Source organism: Urocitellus parryii, chromosome 3, assembly GCF_045843805.1.
Source record: "Urocitellus parryii isolate mUroPar1 chromosome 3, mUroPar1.hap1, whole genome shotgun sequence".
NCBI lineage: Eukaryota > Metazoa > Chordata > Mammalia > Rodentia > Sciuridae > Urocitellus > Urocitellus parryii.
The window spans coordinates 59,644,671-59,669,294 of record NC_135533.1 but is presented as its reverse complement, the minus strand read 5'-3'; the positions used below and the strand labels follow the sequence as shown (position 1 = coordinate 59,669,294).

The 24,624-nt window shown below is 36.7% G+C and overlaps 1 protein-coding gene across 2 annotated transcripts in view; it reads left to right on the top strand.

The window, feature by feature from the left end:
• The window catches only part of Magi2 (membrane associated guanylate kinase, WW and PDZ domain containing 2), a 1,291,542-nt gene that overhangs the window by 1,037,152 nt on the left and 229,766 nt on the right, over window positions 1-24,624 (top strand). For both annotated transcript variants that reach the window (XM_026384953.2, XM_026384952.2), the window contains exon 10: window positions 23,830-24,468. In XM_026384953.2, coding sequence (XP_026240738.1) covers window positions 23,830-24,468 — 639 coding nt within the window. The remainder of the gene's footprint in view (window positions 1-23,829; window positions 24,469-24,624) is intronic.

The window sequence follows — 24,624 nt, the reverse complement described above, 5'->3', positions numbered from 1 at the left end:
AATATTGGAGTTGGATGAGAGTATCTGTGGAGTAAATATAAATAGAGAAAAGGTCCTAGGGAAAAGATACAGAAGAGAAAATGAGAATGAACAATCAGTGTGATGGAAAACTAGAAGAATGTGGTTTTCTGGAAGCCAAGTAAAGAAATTGCTTGATAGAGAGAGAATGATCATCTACATGAGATGATGCAAAGTTGGGTACAGTTTTACACACTCCATAGTCATGTAAGGGTAGAGACTACCTTGCCTTTAATAGGTAAGCATCCAGATCACAAATTCAGTCCCCTCCCCCATTTTGGTCCATAGAGGCTCAGAAGATGAATGTATCCACAAAATGTAGTCAGTCTTATGGTTATGGGCAAAGTAGACCATGACCTGCAGATCAAAGGTGGAAGCAGCTGAAAATAAGAGAGAGAGGTCAAATTTGTCAACATGATCTTTCAGGGACTCCCACTTTCTCTACACCATCAGCATGGATACCATTCCTGACCTCCTGGTTGCATTATGAAAAAGCACAGTTATATTAAAGTACTATACAAAAATCTAAACACCATAGATAAGTTAAAAAGTCTGGGTACAAAGGGAAAAAACCGTGAAGGTTATTATTTTGGCCTTGACAAATAATAGATAACTGGCATAAATAAATTGAGTGATTGTCTGCCTTTAAAAATAACAAAGTGTTCTATTGTGATGAGTTATAATAGTTGAAAAGTGATAATATCTTGTGCAGAAATATTAGGAACAAAATATGAATGCAATTAGTATGAATAACTGAAGCACCGAAAAGCTTCATTAAATGCAAATTGTCCTTTTGAGTGTGACCACTGTATAACCAAAGATTGAAAATTCCTTAATGAGAAAACCGTGCCTCATAAGTCTCACAATACTCAGCGTAGTACCAAATATATAGCAACTGCTCAATAAATACTAATTGGTGGTTTGTCAACTATTGGTTGATTGGTTGATTGATTAATTGGCTACTTGGTTAGTAGTTTGGCTTACAGATGGCATTAAGGAAATATTTCAGTGCATTAGTAAGAAGTTAAAAAGAGAGGCTATATTTACTGTTTTTCAAACTTAAGATTTGTCCTTGTGCAGAAAACTTATCCAAGTAGGGTATTTATTCGTCCAGTAAATTTTTATGTCCCCTATAATACTAGGCTCTGATACAAAAGAAAATGAATAAGAAAAACAGGAAAAAATTAAGACATTTACAGTTTCTAAATATTTAAAAGATATTGGTCCCCTCCCCTTATAGGAAGTAGGGAGGAGGAGACCAAAGAAAAGAAAAACAAAGGATGTTAAATAGTAGGATGGAGGGCTTGGGTTGTGGCTCAGTGGCAGAGCACTTGCCTCGCACATGTGAGGCACTGGGTTCAATCCTCAGCACCACATAAAAATAAATAAGCCAAATAAAGATTTTTTTTAAAAAAAGGAGGATGGAAATATCTAGCCAGATAGGAAAACTTATTTTCCCCTTGATGTCTATTTTGATATCCCTCCTCCTTTTTAGAATATACTAAAAGTCATATTCTTTTTCCTAAAGTTTTATGTCCAAAGTGTTATGCTTAGTCTATGGGTTAATCAACAATAACAGCACAGAATCTTCCTCCCTGGAAGCTCACATTTTAATTGGGAAAAACACAAGTGTTTTTAAAAAATTAAGATATAATGTGATAAGAACAACATACAATTGAAGTATTTGCAAAGTACTAATAAAACAGAGAAAATGGCATACATTGCCAGGAAAATTAAAACAATAAACGTTGGGAAAGAGAGCACTGAGAAAAAAAGAGATAACATCAAATAGAACTTAAGTAGGACATAATTATTTTAATTCTGAATTAACATTAATATTCTGTTTACATTGTAGTTTAATTGGAAAATCTGAATAGTAGATTAAATTTGAAATAAGGAATGATTTTACTATTTAAACATTATTTTTCTTGTAGCCTATTATTACATTGTCATGTTAAATTTATGTATTGAATCTGCCTGTCTCATGGTAGAAGAATTCTCATCAAAACTATCTATCTCATGAAATGAGCAAAAGCTTTGCTGGATTTATAGACCTGGCAATGTTTCTTCTTCTGTTTATTTAGTGATTTCATGCATTTGGGATAATATGCCCACATAGAAAATTAGGCACTTGGGTTTAACTTGCACATTTATTTCAAGGAAAGGAAAAGCATTGTAGGAGTTTCTCTTTCTTGTCTAAGTGATAATTTAGGTAGCTTTATTAAGTTTAGAGCCTATCTTTCCAGGAAGGCGTTTTAGTCAACTAGTCTCAAATCTGCAAATTGTGGAAATAGAATAGATAACTGGTGGGGTATTTTCTGATTTTTCCAGGATAAATCTATCAGAGTTGTCAATTAGCAGTCACATCCACTCCTACTTAAAATAGGTTGTATTCTTACATAACAACAATTCTCTGTAGGGGAAAAAAAAGCACTTTTAAATGATTGCTCTGAAACCAAAATGACTCTTCTAGCCTAAAGTATGATTATAGGAATAAATTATATAGTTCTAGCCTGCACTAAAGTCCTCTTTATATCTTTAGAAAATATAATGGTAAGGATCATGTAGGTGACTTTTGAGAATTCTTTTAATTTGTTAGTTGCCATTTATGCAGACTCCCTTTATGACTTAAGAATACAGGTTTTTGAAAGCTAAGACTTCTTATTTCTGTTTCAGCCACACCCTTTCATGATGCCCATCTAATATAGGAGGCCTGACCCTAGGTCATAGCCCTGTCTGTCGCAGCTTCCTCACTCTTTCCTGGTCTGCTTGATCCATTCCTCCTCCATTAGTCCCAGCATTCCCTGCTGCATACAAGGCACTTCACCTCCCAAACACATCCTGCTCCTTTTGTAATTTCTTTGCTTTCTGAATTCTCAGCCTGAGCTAAAGTATGTTTATTCACCCCACTTCTCAAGCTAGAACCCAAACACTGGCTCTTAAAACTTCTCTCTTAACCACATCTAGTAAACTTCAATTCCTCTTCAGAAATCCTCCTCTCTTTTCTTAGCCCTGGACATTGGATTAGTTCAGGACCTTGTTGTCTGATACCTCAATGCAAAGGTCATTCTGTACTACAAATGAACCCTGACTTTCCCTCTAGGATTATCTTTAAAAAAAATGATTATGCCATTTCTCTCATATAAACCTCTAAGGAGTATAGGAAATAAAACAGTTCCCGAGCTTAGAATACCATGTCTTCCACAGCAATGTCCCAACTTACCATTTGCAGTCTCACATGTACTATTCCATTCAGCTACCAATGAACTCCCCCAGCTGCCCTCTCATGAAACTTGTCTGCTTGCCGATAAACACCACACAAGCTCAGTTGTCAACCAGTTTCATGTCTCTTCATCAACAGTACTTGATTGTGATTCTTCCCCAAATCATGATCTCTTTTTTTTGTTTGTTTGTTTATTGAGACATATAGTATGGTAATTCAATACAGTACAAACAGTATGTAATAAACAAATCGGGATTATAAGCATTTCTATCTCTTCAAACATGAATCATTTTTTTATGTTCGGGGGATTTTATACTCTTTTCCTCATTTTGAAATATATCACAGTAGTTTTAACCAATAGTTGCCCTCCTGTGCTATAGAACCAGATCCAATTCCTTCTCTCCATGTTTTGTTTCTCCCTATTGAACTGCTTTCCATGCCCCTCTCCTCTGCTCTTCCCAGCCAAGGCCTTGGTTCTTAGAGATTCTAAGTCCCTCCTTTTTCCCCTCCCTTTAGAAACAATGCTCGGTGATTCTTCTCCAGCTTTGAGCTGTAACCTCTGTCCTCTCCCTTATCCATTTTAGCATATAGCTTTCCAATGAATACCTTTGCCAGGCCCCTAGGGCCCTTCACCTCAACACAGGTTTTCAGGACCATCACTAACTTCACATTAACCCTAATCCTGCAAGTGAGATCTAGAGTCTACCTAGACCTTGCAGAAAGTGGAAGAGCTGTCTCCTTGGGATTTCTTTCCCTCCCTTTTAATTTGCCAGATTCCTATTAGAGACACAGATCACATGTCAGTTCTATGACACCTTCACAGAATCACTTCATAGTAATTCATTATATTCCTTATCTGGGTTCCCAAGATGGTTTATTGCACATGGAATCCTGTGTAGCACAGTATTGTGAATTATTCTGCTCCCCTAATAAATGATGAGCTTCTTATGGATAAGAATAATACCTTAATGAAGGGTGGACATTTGTAATCTCCCTTAAATTCTTTTAAGAATAAGAGAAAATGGAGGTATGGAAGACAAAGGTGAGGTAGATCTTTTTCCTTTAAATATTAAAAGTGGCCTTCAATTTTTTTATCTTGATACACACACACACACACACACACAAAGTAATATAATCTTCACACAATTATATTGCAGTTACTGATGCAATTTTTCTGTAGAATTTTATTTTTATGTATTTTTTATTTATATATTACAGAATGCATTGCAATTCTTAATTACATATATAGAGCACAATTTTTCATCTCTTGTTGTATACATAGTATATTCACATCAATTTGTGTCTTCATACATGTACTTTGGATAGTAAAGATCATCACATTCCACCATCATTATTTACCCCATGCCCCCTTCCTTCCCCTCCAACCCCTCTGCCCTATCTAGAATTCGTCCCATGCTCCCACTCCCTATCCCACTATGAATCAGCCTCCATATATCAAATAAAATATTTGGCATTTGGTTTTGGGGGATTGGTTAACTTCACTTAGCATTATCTTCTCTAACTCCATCCATTTACCTGCAAATACCCTGATTTTAATGCCAATTTTGAGATAATAAACTGATTTCTAGTATACTACTGCTTTCTATTATTTTGAGTCCTTTAAAAATACATCTTGCCTGAGTTCCAGCCCCAGAAATTTTTATTTAATTGATATGGGATATGTCCTGGACATAGAAATTCTCAAAGCTATCCAAGTATTTCTACTGTGTTGGCTAACGTGAGAACTGCAGATCCAGAGCCTCGTTACATGATCGTAAACCAATGGCACTGGCATTACCTGCAATTTGGTCCCCAATATGCAGAAGCTTGCACCAACCCCACAGAGGTCCTCAACAGAAATTGCATTTTAACAAGACCCACAGGTGTTTCATAAACGCATTAAGGTTTAAGAAGTGTTGCTCAGCTCAGAGCACAGGGAGGCAGTTAAATGTAATGGTTATCAGCTCAGGCTCAGGTGACCACAGGCAAGTTCCTGACCTCTCCTGCTTCAGCTTCCCATCTTCTGAACTAGGACAATAAGATTATCACCATAGGATTCCTGGGAGGGCTAAATCAGGTGATTCATATTAAATGAGTTTTACACAATATCTGGCACCTCGACTGGCACATAACAAAGATAAAATAAGCATCATTTATTTTTATTATCCTCAGTGCCAGCAAAATGACTGGCAAAATGATCAGTAAACAGTAGGTATTTGAAAAAAAAATTGTGCTATTCTTCTATTGAAATAGAGATTCAGGAAAGTAAAATAATTCACTGAAATTATGTAACCAGTTTTCCAAAATACTAAGTATACAAAGGAGTTCTAAAAATAGATTAAGATTCCCTTAGATGCTTAATTCAGACTCTTGCCCTCACTAGCAGTTTTTAATTTGCAAGGCTTTGGTATTTGTTGGGGTGCCGGTTTCACTGAACATCTCTCTGTGTGTGGATCCACGTCCTGGCAACAGTGGTTTCATTTTGTCCTGGCTTCTAAAGAGCTGGCTCTTATGTTTTGTCAGAGTTACTTGCGGGCTATTAAACCCTTCGGAGTGTCCATGGCCAGCTGGCCAGCCCTTGTTTATCCTCTAGCTTCTGCCCACATCTATCATAATTTCAACGGTGAAGTGTGCTTTTTAAAATTGTAAACCATCTTATTCTTAGAGTGTGTTTTCTGTACTTATTTCTGGAATGGAATTCAAAACATGATTTTGCTGAGAGAGATTCCTGGCCCAGCTCTCAAGCATTAACAGTTTTCTGAAGGAGGAAGATTCTCCCACCATATAATCAAAGTCCCTTAGTTAATGGACACACCAATGGTTGGTTCTGCTCTTTTTTTATTGACAAGCAGCCAGATTTCTCCACTGAAGACAAAACCACAACTGGAGTCAAATTAGAATTCATGTCCTAGGCTGCTGATCTATCCCATAGCTCAGTGAGCTATCTTACTTTTTTTTTTTTTTTTTTTTTTTTTTGCCTGAAAAACTCTTCTCAATCAACTCAGGAAAGAATATATAAAGGGAATATAATACTTCAGAAGTTTGGCTAGATACTGATAAACTGATAAAAAACACATTTCATTGACTTCTGACCAAATCAGAGAGACCAGCTTCTTCAGACAGGAAATGAAGGATTCTCGGGAAAAGAATAACTCCCTTTTCCTCAGAATAAATACTGATCAGAGTGGGGTAGGTAAAGTGGGCACATGTGTGAGGTGCACTGTTCAAAGTTCCAGGCATAGAGCAGCTTAGATTGAATAAAAATTTAAGAATAAAACCACATAGTTCTCTTAATTATTTTTTTAATAGAATTGGCTATGTTTTAGTTTTAAAATGTCAAAAAAAGGACTAGAAATTGGTTCTTAAAAAGTACATTTAGCCAGAGTCCAAGGCTGAATATCAGACTTAAACTACAGCAATGAGGTGAATTATATTCTAAATTAAATGACCCTCAGGACACCTTAGCTGCAGCTGGGAGAGAAAGAAGAGAGAAGCCAGGTAGAAACTGTTAAAACCAAATTGATAGGCAGGAGTCAGCATGTGAGAGCCTAATCCACTGTCTTTTTGAATGGGTAGAAAGTTAGCCATGGAGTGTGCGTGCGTGTGTGTGTGTGTGTGTGTGTGTGTGTGTGTGTGTGTGTGTCCTTCCAGAATATTATACACACACACACATTGAGAGTACAGTTGTAGTTTCCCTGAGCAGAGGTGCAATGCAGCGAAAATTCTTGCTCTCTGGGCTCAAATGAAAGGAGATGACATTAACTGAAGAGACAATGCTTCACTCTTGTAAGTGGGGAAATTAAAAACTGAAAAGCATGGGACTGTCCTCACACAGGACACATGAAGAATGATCTGTTATCAGTCCTAAATGCCAGTTAAGAACCTATTTGTGATTTCTAGAGATATTTTTTCCTCTTTGAAAATGAGCACTTGCTTAAGTTCCATGTTTGAGGGTTTCTGTCATTCACTTTCACATTTTAAAGAATTCTAGAGTTTGTTCAAAGAATAAACTTGGAATCAGAAGATGTGATGCTATTACCATTTAATTACATTGAGTGATGGTCAGATACAATCCTCTTAAAAAGAAAAGATATGTGGGTAAGTATTATATAAACTATTAAGCACATAGAGTGCTGTTGATGGTATTCAAATAACTTTAGAATATAATTGATATCCTAGAGACATAAACTCATTAAGTAATTAATGATCTCTTTAATAATCTCCTGCCCTGTTCTGATATCACTTGGAGCCCCTATGCAAAATTCTTTCCAAAGACCAAGACTTCCCTTAGGAGGTTGGTAAAATCTAACAAGTAGAGCTGGGGTTGTGGCTCAGTGGCAGAGCGCTTGCCTAGCATGTGTGAGGCAATGGGTTTGATTGTCAGCACCACATATGAGTAAATAAAATAAAGGTGCATTGACAACTAAAAACAAAATTAAATCCAACAAGTAGGCAAACCCAACTTATCCCCTGTTTTTGTACATAAAGATTTATTGGAATGGACATGGTCATTTACGTACTGCTGATGGATACTCTTGTGCTACAATAGCAGAGTCGACTATTTGCTTCAGAGACCACATGGCCCATAAAGCCAAAAACATTTTCTCTCTGGGCTTTTCCATAAAGGTATACTGATCCCTGCCTTAGAAAACAAGCTTTAGAAAAAAAGGGCCTCTGAATATATCACTTTTTGTATACAGTTCCTAATCCAACTAACTAGAAAGGAAATAAATTCATTTTATAACAATTCCTTTCATAGGATTTTGTGGCCTAAATAATGTCTTATTTTTTAAATAAGTGCAAAATGGTTTGATAACTCTGCATCCACTAAGATATCTAGTTAAAAATCCCTGTTGATTTCAAACCATATTAACTTTATAAAGAGGGTGAGCACAATACCTCTGTTTGATTTCATCCTTCTTAAGTCTCAAATATGAAGCCAAAAATGCATCTTTTATGATAATTTGATGCATACATCAAACTGCATATCATATTCCATTGTCCAGAAAAATAAAAAATCAATGAAAATAATGTAAAAAGTCAGATTGAATCCTTGCTTTAAATCAAGATATGACCTGAATATCCTTTTAAAATAATTTTCCTAACTCAATGTGTTTTTATCATATTTTAATATTTAAGAATTTAAGCACAGAGAAAAAGTCTTCTGAAATCACAAGTCTTTAGAGTTTGAAAACACTTTGTTTTCTGGACCTTCTTCAATAAAGAATTTCAGGACTAAGTACATGTTATTCTGTATGACAGTCTGTTAATTGTTTCCAAGAGAATAATAACAAGCCGTCCTTGAAAAGAATGGCTGGCAGTGGAATTAGCTCTGGAGACTTTAAGATAGTATTTGCCAAGAAACAAGGTCAGTCTGATGTCATGTCAAACACATCCTTTATTAACCTGAGTAAGTAAAATATACCAAATAAATTATGAAGTGCTGGTGGTTGGGTTGTCTGACCACTGTTTTAAAATGTTCTCATTAGCTTTTTATAGCTGTAATAAATGATTTAAAACTGTTGTGTTACTCTGAAAGGGCATTTTAAATTTCTGAAAAATAATACATTAGAGATTTCATGGGAGAGAACAGCTAGGAAATTCTTTAATAGAATCATGATCTAGCCTGGGTACTTAGATACTTGACTAAATCATAGATCACATTCCAAAGTGATTATTGGTATATTTCATGGTCATCGATACGTGCCCTAAAAAATAATATGTTTCAGCAGAGTAACCAAAAAAACCTCAAAGTAATTGAGTCAGTGAGTATTTCTTCTATTTAATTCATGTTAATAGGCCATAAATAGGGAGATATGAAAACTTTTTCCGCAGGCTCATCAGGAATGATTACTTGTAATCCTTCACTTAAAGATAACCAGTTCTTTGACACAGCATTAAATAAATGCCTCTATGCCACCACAACATGGTAAATACATAACATTTATAAATGAGTAAATTAAGGATGTGTCTAGAACAGTAAGATAGAACAAGAGAAAAATTTAAACACATATACACAAATAGTATATGGCATGGTGTATCACAACCTACCTTCAAAGCAGTGTTCCAAGACCTGCCCGAGTGTCTACCATCCTCCGGGTAAGTGTGTATTTCAACTCTATCTAAATTATGCAGATGTATAATTGTGTCACAGTTTGAGTCAATAAGTGATGCAATCCCAGAACTGAAGAGTGTGATCCCATGCAAGGTTTATGCTACGGCAACACCAAAGTGGATAGACTAACATTCCTCCCTCACCTCCCCATCACACCTCTCTGACCCCTAGTAATGACCCCTGCCACAATCCTAATTTTGCAAATAGACACCCTGCATGGTTTCAGAAAGATAAAAGCAGAACTATATTTTTCAGTAAAGTTTGAGCTGTCAGTCGATGTGCTCCACAGACACAGAACAAGTTGGAATTGGCTCAGACAAATGGTGGAGCTGGCATGTTTGAAATCTATGGGGCAGGCCAGTGGGTTAGAAACTTTTAGCAGGAGCTATGGCTCCAGTCTTAAGACAGAATTTCTTCTTTCTCAGAAAAAACGGTTTAGTTCTTAAGGCCTTTCGACTGATTAGATGAGGCCCACTTAGATTTTTTAGGATGACCTCTTTGACATTCAACCAATTATACATGTTAACCACAACTACAAAATATTTCCCAGCAACAACAAAATTAGTGCTTAGTTAGTAACAGGGTGCTATGGCTAGCCAAGCTCACAAATAAAACCATCGCAGTTTCCTTCTGAAGAGAAAAATCTTCCACATACTGAATGGGAATCATGCATTTAATCATGATAAATATATGTGATCTGTCTTTGCTAGGTCATAATTCACAGTTTTTTAGGGTCTAAGATTATGTCTTACTCATCTTCAAATTTGCTGGTGCTTTCCCAGAGCATGTTGTATGGATCCCATAATATTAAATTCCTTTATTCTGACTAAAAATACATCAGTCTAATATAGGTTACACTGGTTGATTCATGCTGATTAGAAATTCCAATTGGTAGTTAAATTAGCAAAAATTGAAGAATTTGTTCATTAAGGTTGAAAAAATCACTTTAAATATGAAACCCATAGAAAAATAACAGAAGAAGCCTAGGAGTGAAAGCTTGGGACCTACATCCCTATATTGATAACTCCAAAATTCGTATCTCTAGTCTTCACCTCAGTGTTTGCAAGTCTCCTCCCCTTTCCACTGGAATTTACCAAGCAAATATCATAATTTACCTTCTCTCCTACCATGAAATTTTTATGCACACCAATGACATGATGATTCTCACTAACCATTCTATGGTTTTAACTATTCATTTAGCTTATAAGATAGTTAAATCAAAGATAGCATTATATATTTCATGTACATCAAACTTGTATGTCATAACTAGAGATGTCTTTTGCATCTATTAATTCAATTGAGTTAATCAACCACAGTCAACAAATTTTTAAAAATAGAATTTGTGTATCTTTCCTAATTTAAAAAAAATTAATAAGGAATCTAAGAAAAATTGGGCTGAACAAATATTTAAGTGAAACAGATATTGCAGTTTATTTTGGTATTCCTTTGCAAACAACAAAATTCTGCCTCTCAGCTCTAATCTCTCTCTACAATGCAGGAGAGACATTGTCAGATTTAAAATGATAATTGCATGTTTAGTAGGTGAAAAATTTAAGAACCTGCAGTCAAACCCACAGGGAAAAATGAAACTAAGATAAAAATTAGATAAAGACATTTGACAGCAGAAAATATTTTACATAGTTCCTATTTCCTATCCTTTCAGAGCTAAGTCTGAATTTTAATTAATATTTCTTCCAATATACTGACTCAAGCATTTTACGCTGAAGGAATTATTGGGAAAGATTGACTAGCAGACTTTTGATGTAGCAATAAATATTTATGATGTGCTGACTGTATTTTTATATTATTCATTCACCAAGTTCTTAGATCTCTTGCTTCCTTAGACCCATAATTAGGAATTGGAAATATGAGTTTAGGCTTTTCTGCCAATTTCATGAGTAGAATTCAGAATGGGTAACAATCACATGCCCTCAACAATCATTGATTGTTGTTTATGTAGAGTAGTTAGCATGTCTGTGTAACTAAAACTGAAAGTGTACCAGAAGGATCCATGCATTCTAGACCTAGAAAAAAAATGACCCTTTATAGCTAGCCAATGGGCTAATGGCCCCTTCCATTTTTGTGTCCATTAAAATCATCAGGATTATTCACCCTGATACTAGGTAATTATTAATAGAGTTCCATTTGTAATTCTTATGCATTTTAGAATTCACAACAGCCGAATTTTCAAATCTTAATCTTCTCATAAAATAAAATAATGTTCATTGTTTCCTTGTTGAGTAAATGCTTATGACCTCAGAGTTTTCTCTTTGGTAGGCTTGGCATTTGTCATTTGTTCTGACTCACATGCTTTACCTCTGTGCAGGCTGACTAGCCCATTTAGGAATAGGTAATTCTGTCACCAAGTGATTTCTTCAGGTGGGCTGCAGCTTGTGAATAAAAACAAGACTTGTGATGAAATGTCTTCTATGTTTACATTATGCCAATGTATCTACTCAGTTCAGGCAGTCAAGATTATGAATTTGGGTAAACAAAATTCTAAGCAATTGACTCTGATCTCAGGCTTCAGTAATACTAAATAAATGGATGAAGTGAATATTGAAATTTTATACATCTGTATAACCAGACATTCACATAGTTGGAAAACAACCTTGAGAATCACCCCCAAACACACTAGAGATATGGCAGATTGGGCACTTTGTAACTGTGGCACTTGCTTCTTCTATAAAATGGAGACTGTATATTATCTCTCAGGTTATTTCAAAGATTAAAATGAACTTAAGTCCTAAAATGATTGTCTTCTTGGCATGGTTATCATTCTTAGCACGTAACAGTGGCTATTATTATTAGCCAACTTAGTCATTGCTCCCTGATCCTTAGCAATGTATTTATTCAGTAGAAAGGATTTAATAGACTGTTTTGCATGAGGTAGACCAAAAAAAAATATTAAGTGACTTTTTCTAACTCTCTTATGTTTCAATTGATTAATTTGCCACCATATGGTTATGATTCTTGCATTTTATTATGATTTGCAGGAACTTGATATAAAATAAACTGCCAGTGCCATAATTCTAAAAATAATACTAGATTTAAGTTTAAAAAGCATGGAATTTTCATTGTTTTTGACTGTTATTACCGTATTTTGCTGAAATGCAAAAGTTATTGTAACCCATAAGTGTGCAAATAAGCATGTAGATCTATTTACAAGTATATCCTCATAGGTAAATATTCACTAGTGGTAACTAGAGGAAGGTGATAAACTCTCCAAGATAGTTCTGCTAACTTATTCCAATCAGCTTTAGTAGAGTGTAATAATTGTAACTTTGGGAACAGCAGGGGATTCGATTGTTTTTCTCTGTGCCATTTGTCTGTTGTGTCTGAGAATAAAATAATCTCCCATTGTCTGCAGTGAAATTGCTTCATATTTTCCTGAAATTCCTTGACTAATGTTGTTTATTCATCCCCATATGAATCTGTGTACAGTGTCTAGCACAGTGAGCCATGGTAAGCTGTGTGCCCCATGGAGGATGCCCACCCCATCTGAGATCATAAAGGTTCTATATTTTCCCTTTCTCTCCACAGGAATCAGAGAGATAATAATGATCTTTCTCTTGATTCCAAATTTCAGTACATCCAAGACAATTTTTTTCCCCTTTTGCCATGTGTTTGAGGGATTTTTAATTGGCAATACTAGTTGTATGTGGCCCAATGAGCAGGCTGACTCCTTGATACTTGTATAAAATATTGCTCTTTCAGACACTGAAATTGGAAATCAAAGGGTCCAAGTTTGAACAATCAAAGTCTGTCAGCGAAGACTCACATCTGCCAAGTCTGTTTCCCTCTTAAGTTAGGAGGGCTCTCTCGTCAAACCTTGGACCAGTGCAGATGCAATCTACAGTCACATTTTCAGCACGGCACATTTGTTCTTTCTGCCAGACATTTTATGAAGCTCAGCAACTTAATGCTGCACCAGTTCTGAAATCCATATGGGAGAGAGATCCTGGCAGCCCTCATTTTAGCAAGGCAGCAGGGGCCTTGTAATTTCTCACAAATGGAAGGGAGTGAAGAAGTAGATCAACATAATGGAGCACGTTACACTACCAGTTAAGGATTGTTGATTGGCTTGCAATGGAGCACACTACTCAGAGCATGTTCCAGAAATATCACACAGGGTGATGGAACTCTGACAGGACAGCTCCACCAGTAGACATCCCCCTACCCAGCCTAGGGATCAGGACCAGCACCCGCTCACACTGGAACAAATGGTACCTGTTTCCAAATGCAGTTCAATGAAACCACTTCACCAAATGTCATCTAGAGTCTTAAATTGAGCTTTCCCCCTCCTCCTATTATAGCAATTTCACAGTATTAAAAACTAAATTATTTTTCCCTCTGACCAAAAACACTGCTCTGTGTATTTTCCAAGTGTGTGTAGGTTAGTAGTAAACACACAGTTGCAAAAATTGATCACCACTTGCGGAAGGCAGCAGTTTGAAGTGAAATGGAGACATCATTCCTTTTTATCTCTCTCACTTTGTCCTTGTTATTCATTTTTCTTGCTCAGTCAGAGCTGCAAGAAATTGACAGTGGCAAGGAAAGCAGAACAAACTATTGAAAAGTATGTCCAGGGGCAATTCTCAGCTGCACCCCAGCCAGCTGTCCACCATCATTTCAGGGGAAATTGGACAGCCCCTTGATACAATGCGTTGGAGGAAGTTCAAGAGGTGGCGCTGGGTCGTGCCACATTGCCCCTAGGAACCATTTCTGTTCAGGGATACAGTTACTGCTATTTGAAAATAAGCATGCATGCTGTGTAATGTCCACATAAAATGATGACTCTTTCTTACAAGATACTTCTGTAACTTAAGTCGTCATCATTGTTGCTTTTGGAGGTGGCTGTGAGGAATTGAGCCCACACATTCATCCACAGTACACCACAAAGCTCAGAGAAATTCCACAACGCATTTTTAGCTTGTTCTCACTAACTTTCAGGGTTTTAAGATAATTTTAAAACTCTTGTTTTTATTTTCTTCTAGTAGCCTATTTTCATTTTACATGATGTTTCTGATAATGTATTTGTCCTTTTTGTTGTTGTTTAAAATTCAATACATTCTTTTAAAGAAAGGATAACTTCACTGACCGCATATGCTCCTTTGCTCTTTGGAGCTTTGCAGGAGTGTGTGTGTGTGTGTGTGTGTGTGTGTGTGTGTGTGTGTGTGTATGTGTGTTTCTTTTTGTAGCTTTACTTATAGTTTTTATCTGAATTATTGTTTCATCTTTGCCAGATCAGCAAATAATCAGTGCCTTTAGATTCTCTTAGATTACAGTTTCTTGCTCCTTTTTAACAAAGTAAAATACAAGTATTTAAATATATCTTACCACTCAATGCCAAACACAAAGGAAATGTAAATAAACCGTTGGACCAATTCACATCTGCCAGGGAGTAATCGTTGGCTGTGTGCTGATTAAACATAATTTTTTTAAACCCAGCTTTTAATTAGGCATCTGCACCGGGTCACACAGATGAAATTACAAAATGTGATTAAGAAGTCTTTCATTCTTTGGAGTAATAAGTGGCTACTCTATCATTCTGGTATCCTTCTGCCATAGATAGAGTGTTGCAGTCAATGGCTGCTTTTATAGAAAATCAGCGCACCTAGGAGTGAGCCCCCAGAGGCTCAGCACTTACCTGTTCACTGCACCTCTGAAATCTCCCAGTGCTGTATATGAATGCAGCAGGAGAGCTTTCCACATTCTCACCAGATATAGGAACGTAAAGTTGCACCTTAAAATCATCTTTTCAACTTCAGCATTCTACATTTATGGTAAATCACTTGCCCAAGAGCACACAGCTATTGAAATAATTTATATGAGAGCATATGGTTCATGATGGTTGCAGAGTGCTGTGGGTTACAGCGCTCTGTCACCTCCGCACCTCCGCATTCTCCAGTCCTCTTTCAAACAACATATTGTGGAGGCCTTCAGAAAATGGGCCGAGCTATTGCGATGGATTTCCCTGTTGGCAATTAATTGCTTCACTGCCTCCCTCCATTAACTCAGCTAATCAAAAGAACATTGCAGTTCATCTCTCAATTTTCACATTCAGGAATTAAAGATATTTTATCCAGTATTCTGGCTGATAATGATTTGAGGGGCCCAAAACTATCCTCAAGTCAAAATATGTCCTGGACTGTTTGAAATTCTTAGCTTTTGTATTGAAGGCCTGGATTCATTTCCTGAATCTGAATTAATTATCAATGTGACCTCAGAGAAGTTACTTAACCTTTCCTAGTGTTTCCCAGTGTATAAATACAGGTAGCAATGGGTATCTCAAATAGATTCAGTCAGGATTAGGTAAGATAAGAGTTTGTGAATGCCACATAAATATTCAATATATTAAGATGATAGTCACTGTGGTCAGATATTCCAGGCGCTATTCAGTGGGTTGAACAATTGTGCTGTCAGAAAGAGTAACCCAGAAGAGGTAATTTTACCCTCAGTAATCAGAGGTTCAGAAAAGAAGTAAAAAAGTGAAGCTGGCCTCAGAAGGTGACTAGGTTTTGTTGTTGTTGTTGTTGTTTGTTTTTGTTTTTGTTGTTGTTGTTTGAGACAAGCAAGAGCAAAAGCAGAATCCATAGCACAGAGGCTGGAGACAAAACAGCATGTGTGGGACAAGGCCCAAAGTTCAGGTCACCTATAGCACAGTGGGCTGGGAGAAGGCAGAAGAAACTGAGAATATGCACTGAGTACCTTATATGTGGCACTGAACAGTATGGACTAAACAATATAAGCAAACACTAAAGGATGTTAAGGAGAAAGATCATGGAGTCATGGAGTATATGAGTGGAGATGAATTGACAGGGAAGCTGGTGGAAGGCAGGGTACAGTACTTTGCAACCTCTGGCCTTAATACCTTCAATGTGCAGGACATTCACTGGTTCCTGAACCAATCCTTAATACCTTCAATGTGCAGGACATTCATTGGTTCCTGAACCAATCCTGGTCAAAAGATGAGCTCTATTAGCAATGTCCCATCTGTTCCCACAGGCCAGTGTGGGGTGAGATTAGAGAACCCCATCATCCACAAGCTCACTTGGTCCTGTCATATGCTCGGCTTCCCTTTCCACCTTCCATTGTCTTTTCTGCTGTGACACCAGAAAGCCCAGCAAAGACACTGTTGAGGAAGTTCATATACAGATGGTAAGAATATGATGGGACAGTAGTGGTAGTAGGAAAATAAAGGAAGGAATTAAATGAAGAACTCCCCTGGGGGGAAAAAAAGAAAGAAAGGAAGAAAGAAAAAAGAACAATCTAAGAGCTGGGATCCAACATCCTTTGCTTTAGAATTTCATAGTAAGTAAAGGACTTTAGAGATAGGTCTTCTAGTCCAGTCTGTCTTTTTTGTAACATGAAACATGGTTCATGGTAGTAATTGAATATATGTATTATCTTTTTGTGGGGGAGGTTTATACAGAAGATTGAACTCAGGGGCACTTGACCACTGAGCCACATCCCCAGCCCTACTTTGTGTTTTATTTAGAGACAGGGTCTCACTGAATTGCTTAGTGTCTCGCCACTGCTGAGGCCGGCTTTGAACTCGAAATTCTCCTGTCTCAGCGTCCCAGGCCACTGGGATTACAGGCATGTGCCACCACGCCCTGCTGTATGTATTATCTTTACTGGAAAAATTAATGAATAAATGAGGAATAAGACCCAGAAATCTTTTTTTTTAAGAGAGTGAGAGAGGAGAGAGAGAGAGAGAATTTTTTTTTAATATTTATTTTTTAGTTCTCGGCAGACACAACATCTTTGTTGGTATGTGGTGCTGAGGATCGAACCTGGGCCCCACGCATGCCAGGAAAGCTCGCTACCGCTTGAGCCACATCCCCAGCCCACCCAGAAATCTTTTGACACAACTAGTTATTGGCATACCTGGCATAAAAACAAACCTCCTAACTTGAAAATTGTTGCTTTCTTTGTTATGCCACCCTTGGCTTCAGAATGTATAGAACATTACTAAAACCTTATCTGAACCTTATTTTAATGCTAATGAGCTTGATTCACCTCATTTTTATTTCAATGTCACTTATGTTTCACATCAAAATTCATAAATTGAAATTCTTCTGATGAAAGAATTTTACATTCCATAACCTAAGCATTTGTTTTTGTCTACCAAATTTTATTGAGCTATATTCAAACAGATGCTTAAAGTCAGTAGGACCACGGTAAGGTCCACTTCCAAAGTGGAATTCTTCTCCAACTGATGTCTGCTTTTATAACTCTCACTTTAAGAGGAGCACTTGGGAGTTTTATAAATGGCTTCAAATGGTTCTAAAAGAATGATTCTCTTTTGTCTTTATAAGAACAGAAACAGAGGAAATTATTTTTATTTTTAGCCAAAGAAATTAGATTTAGATATAAGAAAAAATATTTGAGCAATAAGAGGCATAGAAACTTATAGCCGATCATCAGGAAAGTGAGGAAAAAGACAAGGACCAGTTTATCTCTGGAGCCTTTCCACTTTGTGACCCAGTTGAGAGCATGCCAAGCCCCACACATCTGGTGATCTGCATGCTACCCAGAGCCACCACCACACAGTTCAGATCTGTATCTGTCCACCTAAGCCCTCCACTCCAACCACACTGTGTTCAAATTCCAGAAGGGAATGTGCAATCCAAGGATGCTTTTACAAATCACTAGTCTTCCTCACTGGGAAATGGTACAGGTAGAAGAATGAGCATATCTCTCCTTTCACATATTTATGAGAACATTAGCAAATAGTTTCATAGAATTTAGTAGCTTCTTTAATTTTTTTTAAATTAGGATTTATTCTTTCTCCTAGCTTTTTTTTTTTACTTTCTAACCTTTGCCAGCCATTTAAAATTGTTTAAATATATGTATTTTTATATAGAACATATGGGATGCTTCACCATTTACATAACATTTTCACAGACAGCATCTCTTCCCTCTGAGGTGGGTAGAACAGCTATTATTGTCCTTTTGTAGATGAGGAAACTCATGTTAAATTAATTGTTCAGAGATCAGCACAAGGAGACCCAACTTTGGGTCTTGGTCCATCTACCATACCAGAATGCTTCATTTTGGAAAATAAATTTCAACAAGAATAATTATTTTCAGCTTTAACTGAGGTATGAGAAGCACACCTCCAAAGGTACATGTCAGCATTGATTATGTTGTGAAATATAATGAACGCGGATAAACATTATGATTATAATATGTGTATTTTTACAAAAGTATATATTGTTACAAACTAACAGAAGCTTCAGAAAATAAAGTTCAAACAAATCAGCTGAAAAGAAACAACAAAACAATATTTTTTTTAATGCAGAGTGCATGCAATTGGTAGAATGGGAGCTGTAGCGAGAATTTTTTGGCTTTTATCAAAAATCTATTTGACTTGGAAAAAGCAGAAGTTAGAAACACTAAAGTGGAGGTAGTAAATTTAGCTATGAAATCTTTTCCAGTTTTCCTCTGATTAAATCTTCCCATCCTATATTCAGTGAGAATCTATCCTAGATATCTAAAGAATTTTCAGCATAGTAATGGTTCTGTGTATATTATGGGGAAAAATGGGAATAGGTAGGAATCCCACAGAAGAATATGGTCCAAAATGAACCTTCAAGTCACAAACATGAGATGGGAGTGATTTGAGTAGGAAAAAATGGAAGACGTCTTTCAAGAGTAAGGAAAGAAATGAATTTGTTGGGATGAATTTATCCACAGAAAGGAATTAGACATGAGCATAGAAGATTAGCAGAATTCAACTAAAATGCAAATTGCAAGTTGGAAGTTGTGAATAGTAAAGATCCAGCCTCATAAGATGGTAACTTATTGGCTGGTGAAGAGAGAAATAAGTAGGAAAGATTATTAGTGAAGAGGGTAGACAAGTAGGTCTAGAGAATGAGTAGTTTGAACTTGATGAAATAGGCTCTAAGATGAGAATTATTTTAGTCTAGTCCTCCAAGGTTGTGGTTAAGGAAAGTAGACAGCACTAGTAAGAGACACCGAAAAAGAAGATTCTATAGGCCACAGTGACTCAAACAAGGTGGGAGTAAAGATATACAAAAAAAAACTCCGACTTAAACAATGCTTTATGAAAAGTGCCCTATTTTATCCAAAATGATGAGGTATCCATGAGCTATCCAATGCTGCATTTTGATTTCCATGACTAAGAGAGAGATTATTTTAGAACATAGTCTCATAAAGGACAATTTTAAGCCTCCTGTTTCATCAGCCTCACTCTCCCTCACTTGCTCTTTGAAACTCCTGGTTGGGAGTCAGGTCATTGTGAGACCACCCCTACAGGACACCTGTCTCATCAGTCACACTCATCTTGACTAAGAGGATTCAGGTCAATAGCCCTAAAACTATCTGGCCTAAATATGGCCGTGTAGGAAACAATGTACCCTTCCAGGCAATATAGTTATGAAAATATGCACTTAGCTTTCAAAAAAAATGTATCATCTTATTTTTACAGAAAACCTTTCCTTGGTAAAATTAAAAGTGTTTTCACAAGCATGATCTCATTCTCACAGTAGCCCTGCAACAAGGAAATGGAGGAGATATTTTAATTCCCATTTTATAAAAGAAGTTGAGAGATGGCAAGATCAAATGACTCCTTTACCATTCTCCCTCTTAAGTAGGCCAGAGGGTTGGAGCCAGAGCCAAAGTTCCTAAGGACATCTCTTTTTGTGCTCTTAAACCCAGTCTTTCTCAGGAGTTGGCTTGGCACTATGGGATGATATATACCAGGTGGCTCATATTTTTCTTTCACAACATGTAAATGACATTCATACAGCACAGTCTATAAATATCCTACCCAATCACTTCTATCTGCACAAGCAAATGTTTGCTTACATCTCTGTCTACAGAAGTTTTTTGACTTGACACATTATCTAGGCATCTATATATTCTTTAAAGTGGACAGTTCAGTACTGTCAGGTGTTAGATAGTTTTATGCTTTGATAACTGAGCACTCATCTTTTACATTCAGAGATCTATGTAACTCCTAAAGATATTGTTGCGGCATTCTTTATTGCTTGTTTGATGGCTTGAAAAATTGCTCTGAGTGGAAAATATCCATAAATTTTAAAAGGCACCCTAACTAAGAATCACAGACAGTTCTCATTTCCATTTTGAAATAGAAAGATCACATTAAAAATCAAAAATAAGTAACATTAATCAATACAATTCAAGTGACTATTCTTTAGACCTGGCAGGGAACCTAGAAAGCTTTGAACATACCCTTAGTTCTTTTCCCCTAGCAGAAGGGAGGGGAGAATAAAATATGCTTGGGGACTGGGGAGGGGGTCATCAGCATTGGTTAAGTTAGGGAAAGCTTTAGAGGAAAGTGGCATCCGTTACCTTCCTGCCCTTTGTTGCTCACTCTGAAACCCAGTGCTTCCACAGTCATATTCAAGTTGTCCTTGATTATCACTCTCATGGGGATATCTTGATGGGAATGTTTGGATTTTATAGAGGAATAAAATCAAGGACAAATAATAACTATTAAAATAGCAATCATCATTGCACGATAATTTACAGCTTACAAACCTTTCACTTCTATAGTCTTATAAGTTATTTCCCAGAAAACAGTAAGTTGATATTATTATTGTTCTTCATTACTTTAGAAGGCTCTGAGTCACGGAGGATTCAAGTGAGTTTTTGGAAGTCACACAGCTAGTAGGTGATGGAGTGAAGGCCTAGACCAGTCTTTACTGCTATCCCAGGCAGCCTCCCAACCCACAGAGAATGTTGAATAAAGAATGCATGTGGTCATCAAAAATAGTCAACGGGAAAAATAAAAAAAAAGAGTCACCAAATAGGAATATTGGGGAAATGAGATGCATCAAGAGGTAACCCAAATCATCAATAAATATATGGAAACATGCTTACCCCCACTAGCAATCTGGGAAATGCAAGTTAAAACCATGATCACATCAACTAGATTTATAAAAATTAAGTCTGAGTATAACAAGTATTGTGCCAGATGAGGAGCAATGATAATTCTGACACACTACCAATTATGGTGTTAATCCATATGACCCATTTGTTGATCTTTTGCCCTTATCTAACAGGAAGATCACATGGCCTGTGCTCAGCAATTCTATAACAAGGTTCATAGCTCAGAAGAACACTCCCACAGAGCATAGGAGCCATGGAAAGATGTTCATAACAGAATAATTTTTAATAGGCAAAAATTTGTAAGAATCCAAGTGTCTATTAATAAGAAAATGAATAAATCTTAATAAATAGTAATATAGCCATTCAATAGATAATATGTTTCAATGAAAATTAGTGAATCAAAGATATAAGTATCAAATAGATGAGTATCACAAATATATTTTAAGGAAACAGAATATTAAAATGTTAAATTTACAAAAGATTTAAAACATGCAAAGCATTTTAGGGATTATCATTATCTGGGGGTGAGAAATAATCTCCTATGAGTATCCAAGTATGACATAAGCACATGTAAATGACAAGCCTCAAATGCAGGACAATGGTTATTTTTGGAAATGGCAATATGGGAACACAAGTCGGAGACAAGATGCTAACCAAAAAGGTTTCAACTACTATGAGCAATTTTGTAATCATTAAGTTGAAAGGTTGTACACACAATAAATCCCTAACCGTGGTCACTATCCATTTCAGAATTATCCTGACAAATTGATGTCTACTGAGTTGTTCATTTGACAGTCTGTGAGAATATGTCTCTTCACCCCTCCTATACTCTTAGGAATAGTCAGAAACAATCTCTGTTTGCAAGTTCAATCTTATTTTTCTTTCAATCTTTAAAATGTGTGTAACATATCATAATACTTAAAAATACAAGAGGCAGAAGAAGGAAAAAGAATCTATCTCAATCAGACACTTCTCTGGGACTCTGAGATAATCAAAGTCAATTGAAAATAATGCCAAAGCTTCCCTGATTGCTCCAACCCTCTAATGAGGAATTACAGTAGCAGAGAGGGGATCCTAGTTCAGTTCTGAGTCCTGACTCAGCGTCCCAGTCACCTCACCAGCACCCTCTCTGGTAGAGGTAATAAAAGAGAAAATTTCCATCTGACCATCACATGGCTGGGACGTTTTCCAGAGGCAAACATATCCTAATTTCCTGGCAATGCATGTTTGTTTTCTAGCTTAGCACCTTCGAACAGTTCTCTTGCATTTGAGAGAAGTGTCAATCAAGTCAATGCTGTCAAGGGCACTTTACTTAGGATTGTTTTGTTCATAGATTTATTTATTTTTTAAGTGAATTCAGTGAAGAAATCATGTTGTAGCGCAAACTTATTAAAAGCTAGAAAAATATTTAATTCTGAATGTTAAACTCAGTGTTTTCATTTTGAGTGTTTGCAATCTTAATGGGCACAGAATTCTCAGAATAAATCCCTAACCATGGTCACTATCCATTTCAGAATTATCCTGACAAATTGATGCCTGCTGAGTTGTTCATTTGACAGTCTGTGAGAATATGTCTCTTCACCCCTCCTATACTCTTCAGTATAGTCAGAAACAATCTCTATTTGCAAGTTCAATTTTCAATTATTATGGTTTTTGAGGATAAAAATACCAATCCATGATAGAACAATTCTCCAAAAATAAAATGGTTATTCATACGTAATTGAAAATTTTAAAACAATTATCTCAAACAACCATGTCTTTCTGCATTTTAAGAAGGAAAAATTATTCTTCTGAATGTTTTATAATGAACAATTTGTATTCAGGACATTTCTCCTATCATAAAGTTAGCTTCTAACTGTAAGACCTCTGCAAATATGTTATAATTCATTGGAGAGAAAAGACAAATGTCATTGTTGAAAATGATCAACAGAAATATCAATTTATCTAAGATTAGAGGATGAGCCTATAGCAGCTTCTGGTTTGAATGCCAGTGTCCCAAATCTTTTGCATCCTATTTTAATAACAATATTAATAATGGTCCACCTTTATTGAGAGTTCACCATGTTTTAGGCATGGTGCCAAACATTTTTCCTTCATTATATCATTTCGTCTTCATAACAACTTTACAAATGAAGAACTGTGGTACCAAACACCCAGATATGAGTGCTTCCTTTTTCATCCAAATCTCATGGCCACCACTTCTCAGTACTTTGGAAACTCTATTAACTGAACTGCACCAAAAATACAAGTGAGGATGAAAAAGAAGCTTGCAATCTATGTTTCTTCAAGGCACAAACACTTCTAACCTTTTCTTTCTTAGCCTTCCTTTCTGAATATGAAGTTGTTTCTGAATTTCAAGAATAACCAGAGTCTTTTTTCCCCAGCATTTGATCATTTTATTTGTTGGCAGACCTGTTGTAACCTTGAGTCACCTACAGTGAATTTAAGTATTATTCTAATTGATTTTCTCACTGCTTACTGAGACACCGAGCACCTCTTTCACTAGTCTCATAAATAATTCCATTTTTCTCTGTTGACATTAATTGAACTTACCTCATGTTGTCAATCTCTCTTTTTTTCCTTGCAGGTGATGTCATTGTCTATATTAATGAAGTTTGTGTCCTTGGACACACTCATGCAGATGTTGTCAAACTTTTCCAGTCTGTTCCCATTGGTCAGAGTGTCAACCTGGTATTGTGTCGTGGCTACCCTTTGCCCTTTGATCCTGAAGATCCTGCTAACAGCATGGTGCCACCCCTTGCAATAATGGAAAGGCCACCTCCAGTGATGGTCAATGGAAGACATAACTATGAAACCTATTTGGAATACATTTCTCGGACCTCACAGTCAGTTCCAGATATAACAGATCGGCCACCTCATTCTTTGCACTCCATGCCAGCCGATGGTCAGCTAGATGGCACGTATCCACCACCTGTCCATGACGACAATGTGTCTATGGCTTCATCTGGGGCCACCCAAGCTGAACTTATGACCTTAACCATTGTGAAAGGTGCCCAGGGCTTTGGCTTCACTATTGCTGACAGTCCTACAGGACAGCGAGTGAAACAAATACTTGACATTCAGGGATGCCCTGGCCTGTGTGAAGGCGACCTCATTGTTGAGATCAACCAGCAGAATGTACAGAACCTGAGCCATACAGAAGTAGTGGATATACTTAAGGACTGCCCTATTGGAAGTGAGACTTCTTTGATCATCCATCGAGGAGGTAAGACACACACTGACTCAGCAATGTAGTAAAATGGCCAGACACTTTATAATATTGTTAAAATGGAGGTTTCTGTAGGGGGGAAAGAAATCGTGCTTCTAATTTTCTTCTAATGTTTTCATGAAGAAAACATGAACATGGGAAACTGTTTGTTTT